The sequence below is a fragment of the Ciconia boyciana genome, chromosome 2 (genome assembly GCF_034638445.1).
Source record: "Ciconia boyciana chromosome 2, ASM3463844v1, whole genome shotgun sequence".
Classification (NCBI taxonomy): domain Eukaryota; kingdom Metazoa; phylum Chordata; class Aves; order Ciconiiformes; family Ciconiidae; genus Ciconia; species Ciconia boyciana.
The window spans coordinates 15,093,631-15,106,277 of NC_132935.1; the positions used below are offsets into that span (position 1 = coordinate 15,093,631).

At 46.5% G+C, this 12,647-nt stretch overlaps 1 protein-coding gene across 1 annotated transcript; it reads right to left on the reverse strand.

Moving 5' to 3' along the window:
* Window positions 1-2,934: 2,934 nt before the first annotated feature.
* Window positions 2,935-9,177, reverse strand: CCN3 (cellular communication network factor 3). Its single transcript, XM_072851979.1, has 5 exons — window positions 9,086-9,177; window positions 8,757-8,988; window positions 8,142-8,393; window positions 6,087-6,295; window positions 2,935-4,078 (listed from the first exon to the last, which is right to left on the reverse strand). Exons 1-5 carry the CDS (start codon window positions 9,149-9,151, stop codon window positions 3,782-3,784), a joined length of 1,056 nt encoding a protein of 351 aa, XP_072708080.1. The 5' UTR covers window positions 9,152-9,177; the 3' UTR covers window positions 2,935-3,781.
* Window positions 9,178-12,647: the final 3,470 nt, after the last annotated feature.

Here is a 12,647-nt window from a genome sequence, read left to right on the forward strand (position 1 = left end):
AGTCAGCTTGGGCAGGCGGCAGTCCTGGGTCCTGCCTTCTTTCACAGGAGGACCCCACAAGTGAGACAGAAGAACCGGTAGCAGACAAACAGTCCATCATCCTGCAGGCTCTGGGACAACCACCGGGAAAGCTTGGAGCATCCATAGCTCGATACAGCTACGATCCTTTGGATGGTCCCAGTGAGCAGCCTGAACTAGAGCTGCCTCTAACCGCTGGACAATATGTTTATGTCTTTGGGCAGGTGGATGAAGAGGGTGGGCCTGCGGGAGAGCTGGTGGACGGCACAAGAGGACTCCTCCCCTCTAATGTTGCCAAAGAAGATTCAGATGGCGACCTGGCAAACAAGAGCTGGGATGATCCTCGATATTATATTTTCGGTCTCGCGCCTATTTTGGAGGAAGATGAAGAGGATCTAGATGTGTGCGACGGGGCTAAAAGCATAAATAAATGTAGCCTACACAAACCTCCAGAATATCTACAGAAGTGAATTTGTACTTAAAAGTGAATTTTTTTGACTTTTAGATTTTTGTAGAATGGGGGACCTCTGGAAGGCAGCAGGGGCCTCCAAGGGGCCCCAACAAAACCCAGAGGAGGCCCCGGGGCACTTGGAGGCTGATTAAGGGCCTTTGCAGGGTGTGTCCCCAGAGCTGGATGCAGTACTGCAGGTGGGGTCACTACAGGCCTTGGTAACAATTCTTTCTCAGTCTTTCTTATAAGTGCCCTTTGTATATTGAAAAGCTGCAATAAGGTCTTCCTGGAGCCTTCTCTTCTCCAGGCTGAACGACCCCAACTCTCTCAGCCTTTCTTCATAGGAGAGGTGTTCCGTCCCTCTGATCATTTTCGTGGCCCTCCGCTGGGCCTGCTCTAACATGTCTGTCCTCTACTGAGGACCTCAAGCTAGATGCAGTACTCGAGGTGGGGTCTCGCCAGAGCGGAGTACAGGGGCAGAATCACCTCCCTCGACCTGCTGGCCACACTTCTTTTGATGCAGCCCAGGCTGCATCTGGGCTGCAAGCACACGTTATCAGCTGGTGTCCAATTTCTCATCCACCAGTATCCCCAAGTTCTTCTCCGCAGGGCTGCTCTCAATCCCTTCATCCCCCCATCTGTACTGACCCTGGGGATTGCCCCAGCCCAGGTGCAGGACCTTGCACTTGGCCTTGTTGAACTTCCTGGGGTTCACATGAGCCCCCTCCTCCAGCCTGTCCACGTCCCTCTGGACGGCATCCCTTACCTCGGGTGAGTCAACTGCACCCTCAGCTTGGTGCCATCAGCTTGGAGGGAACACCTCTCCTATGAAGAAAGGCTGAGAGAGCTGGGGTTGTTCAGCCTGGAGAAGAGAAGGCTCTGGGGAAACCTTATTGCGGCCTTTCAGTACTTAAAGGGGGCTTATAAGAAAGACGGGGACAGACTTTTTAACAAGGCCTGTTGTGATAGGACAAGGGGTGATGGTTTTAAACTAAAAGAGGGTAGATTTGGACTAGATATGAGGAAGAAATCTTTTACAACGAAGGTGGTGAAACACTGCAACAGGTTGCCCAGAGAGGCGGTCGATGCCCCATCCCTGGAAACGTTCAAGGTCAGGTTGGACGGGGCTCTGAGCAACCTGATCTAGTTGAAGATGTCCCTGCTCATTGCAGGGGGGCTGGACTAGATGACCTTTAAAGGTCCCTTCCAACCCAAACTATGCTATGATCCTATGATTAGGAATTAACCAGTGCAAGGGCAGGGAGTGTGCATGTATGCATGAGCATGTGCCCGATGAGGGACAAGACTAGCCTTGTTCCAGCTGTTTGAACAGCATAAAGCAGGCAGGGATGTGTTGATAACAGTAGCAATGACTACAAAGAAATATATCATTTGCACAGTTAGTGGGGAAAGCCATGCAAGAGTCCAGGTGAGGACCCAAGATCTATGTAACCTTAACTAAACCAGTACGGGTTTTAGCACCAGGGCTTCATACTTTCAAGGAGGACTTAAAAGTTGCTAAAAAACTTCAGCTGTTGATGCTTGCCCACAGTTAACTTTACTTCAGGCTTCATTGGCTAAAATGAGCATTTAGATGTCTACATGTAGACACCAAATTTAGGAGACTTAACCTAGAGCTGAAGTCCACCCTGTGTATATCTCAGGAATTGCCAGATTGGAGGCTACTAGCTCCTCCAGAGAAGGACGCTAGGCCAAATATACTGAGATTTGGCCTTCTGCCTTTTTTTCTCACAAGAGAGCTGTTTCCTATGACATAGTTATAGAACGGTTGTGGCATAAGTACTACTCTGGTATCTCTAATAGAGAGACACACACCAAGCTAAGCTTGGGCCCATAGTCTAGGCAGCTGAATGTCTGCACAATTGTACTTATGACCTGTTTGCACAATCCTGTTACATACGTGTTTTAACATATGTGAAACTGCCACCCTCGGGCTCTATATTCCTTGGGGATATTGCCATACAATATCTAGCACACGCAGGGTCACAAGCTGCTTTCTGAGGCAGAAATGCTGCAAGACACAATTAAATACTTCATTACTACTTCAGACCCCAACCCAAACTCCAGATCACATAATTATTCTTACCCCCCCGCCATGTTTCAGGGCACACCACATCCGAACCTAACTTTATTTACATCACCCTATCTCCCAGGCTAACTTACTCTGAAAGAAACCTCCCTTCTAATGTGTGCCTCACAAATTATTCATCCTTTCCTGCACCAAGACACTGCATACCTGTCAGGGCAGCAATTAGGATGAGGTACACTAAGAACATCGCAAGATAGGGTCTTTTGATTTTAGGAGTCTGCAGACCCTTTTTCTTCCCATTGCTTTTAGCTGTTAAAAGTTGGTAGTTTAAGAAAAATAACTCTAGGAAAAAGTATTTTGAATCACATAATGTTTATTTACTTAGTAAAGTTATATTACAATATATACAGTTTCTATTTACATATACAACTTTCTAAGAAATGAAGCACCATATGATACAGTTAGTATTTTAGAGGAATTTACAGAAATTTTATTTTTGCATCCAAATAGTTATATCTATAGACACACATTGGTTAGAACCAAGTTCTCCTAAGATGCTGACTTCAGTGGGTTTTGGATTAGACTGCTAGTGAAGTTACCAAAGCGAAATGTAATTGCTGTCAGCTATCAATCTATCTGCTATACTTCAGGATAAGAGATCTTTGCTATGTCATTTCAGGGGCTATGTGCAAACTTAATCCTCAGAGAAAGTCAGAGGTACAGATAGAAGGCATTTTGTAAGACATAAGAATGCAACTCTTTCATCAGTAAGATTTTTACTGTCATCAGAAACAGAGCTCATTAGAACAGAAAAAGAACACTGCTTAATTGTTTATACGCATTATGCAAAGTGAAGTTAAGAACCTGGAAGCTTATGTGATACAGTATCATGCATTCCCCAAGGAATCCATTTACTCTTAAAGAGCTCAGTCTTACAGCTACTGAAGCTCGTGGCATGATCCCCTTAACTCAAGGAGAAAGACTAGCTGTTCGCTTTGTAATCTTTATGCCACCGTCAAGAAAAATAGAAGGCTCTGTCCAAGGTACAAAATTTCTTTCAAGTGAATAAAAGACATTTGGAGGGGGAAAATGTAAAATGAGGTATTTAATAAACTACAGGAAAAAAGAATGCACCTAGACTGTTTTGAAAAACATCTTAGATATTTTACATATGCAACTGTTACATTCACCTGATTGTGGGTCAAGTTTTGTATAAACTATTCAAACCTTTTATAAGTTTTGCACTACCTAATCTACGTTTTTCATATTTTTGCTTCACTAGACGTCGGATCTAATGGCTGGAAGAAAGCATTGTTACTCTGAGGACAGTTATTATGACAGACACAGGTGTTAATCAACATCATTGGCTTTTTTAGGACTTTGCCCTGAGGACAGCGGAACTCAACTTGAATTGTTTTGGTGTTGTGTGGGGTACAGCATCGCCCATCATTGCAGAGGCCACAGTAACGAGGTTTGTATGTCTGCACACTAGTGCAGTTCTTGTATTCAAAGCGAACAGCTTTCAGGGACTTCTTTGTTCGGATACATTTCTTCCCTTTCTAAGAGAAATATGAAGAAACATTAGATACATCATTGCATAAGACAGAAAGCAGTTAAAAATTGACATGCAAGGATATAGGTCTACTCTGAAAATTTAAATTTGTTGTCTTTGCTCGTTCAACAGCAATAAGATTCTGCAGCTACTTCAGTAGTTACTTACAGGTAACTCCTGCAAGATCTGCCCTTTGACACCAGTGTGTTATTGGGCCAGTAATAAATGACAAATAATTAAAGCCCACTCTTGTCATCTGAGACAAGCCAAACCAAAATTTGTTATTAAACTATACTCTACTGGAAAACTTCTCAGGCTAGTGTAGTTCCGTCAGAGAATGAGGAAGCCAAATGAGCAAGTTACACGACTAGATTCAGGGGGAAAAAAAGAGGGTTAAAACAAACCTCAAAAGTCATTGCCAATTCTTATGACCCAAGGCAGAATCAGCTTTATCCATGTTATTCTTAACAGATGATTGTCTAATTTGTCCTCAGAAGTCTTCTTGCCCCACATCTGCCCCAGACAATCCTAACAGTTCACTGTTCTCACTGCTTGGAAAGTTTTCACTCATGTCTTTATTTTTATGCAGTCTAAACTCACTATTTCTTGTTGTATCCCCCATGGACTCAGACCAGGCTGCAGTATCTGAACACAGTTATGAGAATGCATGTCTGTTCTCTTGCATTCAGAAAATGTTCAGTCAATTTTTCCCTAGCAGAACATGTTTTCTAGGTTTTCTTTGATCATTCCTATTAGTCTCCCCAACTCTTCCCAAATGTTTCATATCCTTTTCAAAACACAGTATTTAAAACTGCACAGAGTATTCAGCAAAGGCCTTAGCAATGCTTTCCAACACTCAGAACACCAAAGTGATGGTCCTTTTACCTAGCTACACGTTATTCTCCCTGACAGTAACACTTGTATAATGTACAGAAGCACCAAAAAGCCAGCTCCCTTAGATACACATTTATTGCACCTGAAGTGTCAGTGTTGGATTTCCTTTTGGAAAAAGCATCATAAGGATTAAGATAAGGTTTAATTTACCCAAGCAGATTTTGCAGGATTTCACACATTTCCCTGCAGTTCCAGATGCTCAACGGACTAGAAATCTGACATATCCATCTGCATGATGGGAGCAGCTCTGAAGTATACATACAGGTAATACAATTGCATTTGTGGGAGAAGTTAGACTGCATGAGCTGTCAAAATAGTCTGCACATGCAATACATCTGATCTGTTTGGGATGGCTCAATTTATCATAGAATCATAGAATTGTTTGGGTTGGAAGGAACCTTTAAAGGTCGTCTAGTCCGACCCCCCTGCAGTAAGCAGGGTCATCTTCAACTAGATCAGGTTGCTCAGAGCCCTGTCCAGCCTGACCTTGATTGTGTCCAGGGATGGGGCATCTACCACCTCTCTGGGCAACCTGTTGCAGTGTTTCACCACCCTCATCGTAAAAAATGTCTTCCTTTTATCTAGTCTGAATGTACCCTCTTTTATTTTAAAACCATTATCCCTTGTCCTATCGCTACAGGCCCTACTAAAAAGTCTTGTCTTTCTTATAAGCCCCCTTCAAGTCTTGAAAGGCCGCAATAAGGTCTCCCCGGAGCCTTCTCTTCTCCAGGCTGAACAACCCCAACTCTCTCAGTCTTTCCTCATAGGAGAGGTGTTCCATCCCTCTAATCATCTTTGTGGCCCTCCTCTGGACCCACTCCAACAGGTCCATGTCTTTCCTTTACTGAGGACTCCAGAGCTGGACGCAGTACTCCGGGTGGGGTCTCACCAGAGCGGAGTAGAGGGGCAGAATCACCTCCCTCGACCTGCTGGAGGTGCAGCACAAAGCTACTGAGCAAACACAGCAAATCTAATGCTTACCAGAAACACTGGGCTTGCTGCACATATGCTAAAAGGTGTATTTACGTACACTTGCATCTGGAGCATTCTAGACCATAATACTGCAACCTTGGAATTACAGCTGAAGAGACTCTGCTCCCCTGCTACTCTTTGCAGCATACCTTGTCAGATGGCTCTTCATTTTCACAAGGTCTTATCAGGCAAAGCCGTGTCTGCTTCACCATCTCACACTGTTGATTTCTGTTGGTAACACGGGTGGAATAGCCCATTCCACAGCTTTTGGAACAAGCACTCCATTCGGTTGTCTGCTCAATACAGTTGGCACTTGAATCCGACACATCGATCCCGAGTGTGGCCTCTTGTCTGTAGGCTGGAGACAAAACCTCACAGAACTTTATTACAAGAAAAACTCATGTGAAAACCCAGTATCTAATTGAGCTCTACCACACCTGGGAAGAAACACATGAGACAACAAAAAAGGTCCCAAATCGATGCTTTTGACAGGATTTAGGAATTTTAAAAGCTGCCTTTTTAGGAGCCCTGGATGGCAACTTCCTACATTTAAAAATAACAGAAAGGTGCCTATCAGTGTAAGCATCAAAGCACTTAGATTCAGTTTACTCAAGTCCACAGCTGGAAGAATTATCGCCAGTTTTTTAACCAGTTTAAAACTCTACTTTAATAACTCTTTATTCCTCACTCTTTCCAATGGGAATACATCACAAATCTGTTCTAAAGCTATGTCATAAAAATATTTATATTAGATATGATTTGAGAGAGGCTGAATGATTTATCTAAACCAATAAACAGCACAGAAGTAAAGTCCTTTACTCCAAGAGTCGTAAAGTCACCCGACCTTGTCAATTCTTGACAGATTATAGCCAGGGTGATGGTGGGGAGGGAGGAAGGAAATAATTTCCAGGAGTTATCACAGCTACTCAAAGGTGTAGCCAACTCTGATCATCGTCCTGCCCCCACAGCGGTGTTAAGATGTATTATGCAAATATTGCTAACTGTATAGTTTGGTTCAGCGGTTATCACAGGAGTAAACAGAATGAAGCAACACGACCGAGTCGTCAGTCACAGCTCTTGCTGTTAAGCTCCTCTACAACAGCATTTTTGCCTTTTGCATGGTAAAACTCCAAAAAAGGTGGCCTCCCAAGAAGGATGGCCATTACTAGAAAGAATGCAGATAATCCATCTGTAGGCATTTTACAGATTAGCCTGTCACTGTCAGACAAATCAAGGAAAAGGAAAGATAGTAGAAAGGTGGCAAGCTTTTTGTTTATACCTTATGTGCCTTACAACTGACACTTCATAGCACTCCGAAAAGTTATTAGAGCTTTTATTCCTGGATCCTTCCTTACTTGTTTTTCAAATGGATTAGCTGAGTTTCAGCATAACTAACTGCTTAAGGCTACAAAGAGCAGTGACTGGAAGAGAATGCAGTGCCCTCAACTCTCAGTAAAAGTAGCTTATTATTCGTGTTGAACTAATAGTCTAATTTAAAGGGGATGAAGACGTAATTCAGTAAGAAAACAGGAGGAAAATATTATGTAGCTTTTTTCAATTACAAAAGCACTTTGAGTTCTGCGTTTTGGAATGGGATGGTTTTTTTCAGATCCACTCACTGTGTTTATAACCACTGCTTCTCCAAGTACTTTGTAATGCTTTTAATGCCAACAATAATGATGAGAGCTCTAGCACAGACAGGCAGGAATTTGCTGGCATTTTAGCTACCATGCTGACCACTTGTAATAGCTGGGGAATTTAGGGGAAAAAAAAGTCTCTTGTAGACTAAGCTGTTAGAATAGTATTTATGATGTAACATATTCTTGCAGAGCAACTAGCAAGACTGCAGCTTTGATCTGGGGCGGGGGGAATGTTTGGAGGATTATGAGCTTGCTCCTGTTTTATTCCACTCACAGAACTACCCTGTACCAGATAAACAGCAATTTCAGAATTGGGAACTAACTCAAGTTAACTACCTTTTAAAACTGCTATGCACATTCATCCTCTGAATATCTTTTCTTTTACCTATCGAGCTCTGCCTTTATTCATAACCACAGGTATACTTACTAGTGACTCTAGATGGGAGAAAAGATCAGAAAAAACCGACCGCACAAAGTAAGGTGTCTTAGATTGGGCAACCCTATGGATATTTCCAGTATATCACCTCCTCCTCACAATGACTGTGATAGTTTTAGTTTCCTCACCAGCCATAGCAAAACCTCCCAAAACCACTTCATCTTTCGGGTCACAGATCCACTTCTCACAGCACTCTCCAGGTACTTCGACTTTTCTGGGGAAAGGACAGTCGGGGCCGGGGAGCAGCAGGTCCAGGTTACAGCGGGGCAGACAGCCGATCTGTCCGTCTCGGCAGGTGCACTGGTACTTGCAGCTGGGCTGGAACGTCTCCCCGTTGCGATAAATCATCCCATCAAACACGCAGTTGTCTCCCTCCAGCACTTGTGAGAGAAGTGAACGCATTTCACTGAGACAGAGGGCACTCGGCACCCTCCCCGTGCTTCCCACAACACCGTGGCGGGCCTCCCTCCCCGGCCCAGAGCCGGCCGCACTCGACACCGCTCCCGCAGCAGCTTGAAAGCCCTCGGCCCGCCGCGGCGCCCGCGGTGCTGAGGAGAGCCGCTTCGCCTGAGGGAAGGCGGGAGCACAGCGGGACAGCGACACCCCCCAGCGGACACCGCGGCGGGCCCTGGCCGGGGAGAGTCTCCCCACCGTCCCGCGGAGGGCTGCCGCAGGCGGGGGACGCCGTGCCGGCCTCCCAGCCCCGGCGCCCCCGGCCGGCCCGCCCGCCCGCCGCCACCTACCCATGCAGATGCCGGCGGCCCCGCCGCCGTCCTCGGGGCCGCGGTCGCAGTAGAGGCCGCTGCTCTCGTCGCAGGGCAGCAGCGGGGAGCAGCTCTCGCCGCGCTGCCGGGCGCACACCAGGCAGCAGGAGCAGCCGTCCAGCACGGCGGGCACCCCCGGGGCGCAGCGCGGCGGCTCGGCCGGGCAGCGCCCGCCGCAGGGCCGGGGACACGCCGGCTCCCGGCCGCTCACCTGCGGGGACAAAGCGGCCCCGAGGGCCAGGTCACGGGGCCGGCCCGGCCGCCGGCTCCCCCCCCGCCGCCGGCCCCGCCGGGCGCCCCGCACTTGCCTCGCACAGCCGGAGGAGGAGGAGGAGCAGCAGGGCGGGCAGGCCCTGCCCGCCGCCCGTCGCCATGGTCCCGGCCGCTGCCTCCCCGCCGCTCCGCTCGGCTCTGCCGGCACAGCCATTGCAGCCGCTTATATAGAGGCCGTTGGGGACCCCCCCTCCACCACCACCCCCCTGCAGAGGGCAGCGCGGGCCGGAGGCGGGGAGCTGGAGCCGGGCCGGGCGCTCCGCTCCCCCCGCTCCTCCCGCCACCTGCCCCGGCGGCGCCGAGCCGCTGCCCCAGCCCCGCCGGGCCCGCAGGACCCTGCCCAGCCCGGCTCCGGGCGGCACAGGAGGGAGCCGTCTCCCCGGAGGCGTTCCATGGAGAGGGGACCGGAGCCCCGAGGGCAGAGCCGGCCCCTTCCCGGGGGTCGAGCCCGCCGAGCGCCTGAGGCGAGGGGCTCCCCCGGGCGGGGGCTGCCGCCCTCAGCCCGGCCCTACGGTCCCCCTAACCCGCCCTGCTTGCCTGCAGGCATCTCCCACAGGAGCTACGCTGCCGGTTATAAATTGTAGGGAAGCACGATGCTGCCTCTCTGCTGTTGAGGGGCTATGCCATGGTCTGTGGCAGGCCAACATGGTTGGGCAGCGCTTGGCGTTGGAGACCTGCAGCCCCAAGCACAAGCACCTTTTGGGGCTGCGCTGCTTCTGGCCCTTGCCTTGAGGCCTCTTGAGCTTTGTGGACATTATGGAGGCGTGAACGGGCCCCATGAAGGTAAGGGGCTCTGCGATGATGTGTGTTCCTCAGAAAACTCTTCAGTTTCAAGTCACGGGCACTGTTTGTTACCAGAGGGATACGAGTATATCGGCTGGTAGGAAACAGAAGTTGTACAGGGAGCTCTTTGAGGTCTTTGCACCGTGAAGCTCCTGTGATGAGTTGAAAAGGTAACAGACTCCCCAGTGCTCGCATGGCGTGTGCAACCACAGGAGATGCAGAGCCGACATGTCAGGCCTCAGGAATGCTTTGGACAAGTAACTCCAGTGCTCTGTGCTGTGCAGTTATTTTAGTGTGTGCAGGACGGATTTAGGCCAAGCATAAGGGAGACTAAATCTGTTAACGGGTTTTACTTGTCAGGAATTGTCTTCTGCCCAAGACAGGCCTTCTTGGGTCTTGCTAGGATACAGATATTCTCTATCCCCGGTTGTCTGGGGCAGATAATATGCACTGGATTCTGTTGTGGCTTGTTAAAGAGAAAATATTTGAAAAATAAACAAAAGTTGTAGACAGACTAGTGAAAACAAGATGCCTTTTAAGCTTAAGACATGACACAAGTGGTACTTATGAATTTACAAGGCTGCTGTAGCTCTAAGCCAAAGCAATACTCAGCACAAAACCAGAAATCACCAGATACAAGTTTTGTTTTGGATAAAAGTCACCATTCCTTTCTTGATGCTGAGTGGCAACAGCAGGGTTTTTGGAGAAGCCTGTCATTCTGGGCAAAGCAGACTTCACCACCGCAGAAACACGTAACCTCCGGTCACATATTGGCTCTTCGTTTTCTCATTCACAAACAGCAGGACCAGCCAAGGGGAACATTGGGTTGTTCAAACCTCATTAGCAGCTTGGGCATGGGTTTGAGGTTATTTCAGTAATCCACTACCTTACAGATAATTTCACCTTCCTTATCTCCTTTTTCTTTTTTTTTTCTCCCTTGCTTCTTTGCCTCTTGCCTCTGATTTCGGCAGTCAGCACAAAGCCACTTTTTACAGTACCTTGCTTGTGGACAGAATGACCAACGCCCTTGGCCAAGCGTTAAGATTTGCTAAAGAGAAGCAAGGCTGATCCTGTAGTTTTCCCAGAAGCAGGACTGTAAGCCAGAGGGGCACATACAAGATCTGGTTTTGCCTGTCTCTCCGTATGTGAATCTGATGAGGTTTTTGGTGGCAATAATCATTCACAGCCACTGAAAGTTACCTTCCCTTTCAATGAGATTACTTCACACCACTTTTAAATATATCCTGGTCTATAAAAAAGGTTTCACTACATAAAACTGCAGAGACAATCAAAGAAATGAAAAGAATATTTACCAGCATACTTAATTTGGGAAAAATAACCATTTTACATGCATTTGATAAATCTATTAAGTCCCCGTTTGTTTATAAAACACCAGTTATGAAAATAAGGTGATGCTGCAGTTTAGTACAATAGGGCCAAATACCTTTTCCCAGACATTTCAGTCCCTCCAAAGCATGCATAGTGTGGAATCCATTGGAACTACCAGTTCTAGGATGCTGCTTCATCTTCCTAACAGTGAATCTTTTTGTCTGTATTTGTTTTACAACTTTTTAAAGGTTGACATACTTTTCTTATATGAAACTACCATTTGTTACTCCTCACAGAGTAAAATAATGATCAGGTGGAGGAGTTTCTTTCTGGCTCAGCTGGCAATGAATAGTGTTTATTCATGATACAAAATTAGTAAGTACAAATAAATATTTTAGTTTCTCTGGGTTTGCTTTTTTTAACGAACTGTATTTAAGTGAGTTAATATTTGGGTTGCCACCTTGGCTCTAGCTGTTGCAAAGAGTAATCCCTCCTAATATGTAAAGAAGTTAACCTCTGCTCTTCACTCTGCAGGAAGACAAAGTCAGAGAATAGTGTCGAGAGGTGTGAGTTCAAGAACAGAGTCCAGCAGCAGAGTCCCAGGATTAAGAATATACTTAAGGGCTTTCCTGCACCAGGGTCGCCATCAGGGAAAGTGTTACATGGTACCCAGTAAGAGGAAAACAGGTCAGTAATTTGTAATTTCTGACCATTAGTTACATAACCTGTATAGGTATATAAAAAGCTAACTAGGGGGTGTGGAGGAGAATAAACACTGAAGTGTTCTCTAATCTTAGCTTTAAAATTCAGCTTCTAAATGCTGTGAATGCTTAAGGAAGCCAGGTAGTGTGTCTCATGCTGCATTTAAGCATTGTCAAGACACAAAGTGCTTTTCAGATATCTTCTCTTTTTAGAAGGAATGCAGCTTTGTACTTACTGCAGAGAGCGTATAACCAAAGTCAGCAGCAGCTGGTACAAGCTCCTACATGGGCCAATATCTGCTTTTGCAGTCAAAGATTTCTCACTATGGATTTCTATAAGTCTGCCTTGGGCTAAATCTGTGGCATGGTTGTCTGGACATGATCTTTATTCAGATCTTTACTTCCATAGAGCTAATAACCCTAAATGTGTCAATTTTACTGATCCTGTTTACTTCCACACCACCAGATGGGTTACGTATATTTTACCACCGAAACACCAAAGAAGCTCTATCTAAAAGACTGGAAGCAGAGGTTACAAATAAAACTGGCTTAACTCTTAGAGAGTTTCTAGTTGTTGATCCTGTTCCTATCCAGAGGTGTCTAGGTATGTATCAAGCATTACAAAAATTCAATCATTCGTGGTAACATCCTTCTGTTTAAAGCCAGCCTCCCGTCCAGCCTCCTGTGAAGGCCACTGCTTCACAACAAGCAGCCCCACAGAATTCTCTTCCATTCTTTGTGGATGGCAAGTGATGCAATTTTTACACAGTAAATTGTCATAAAT

Coding starts and splice junctions, on each gene's coding strand:
- CCN3 (XM_072851979.1), bottom strand. CDS start 9,151: ATGGCGACGGGCGGCGGGCAGGGCCTGCCCGCCCTGCTGCTCCTCCTC. Junction 8,394..8,756: donor GGCCGCCGGCATCTGCATGG/GTAGGTGGCGGC, acceptor TTCTCTCACAAG/TGCTGGAGGGAGACAACTGC. Junction 6,296..8,141: donor GGGAGGTTTTGCTATGGCTG/GTGAGGAAACTA, acceptor TTTTGTCTCCAG/CCTACAGACAAGAGGCCACA.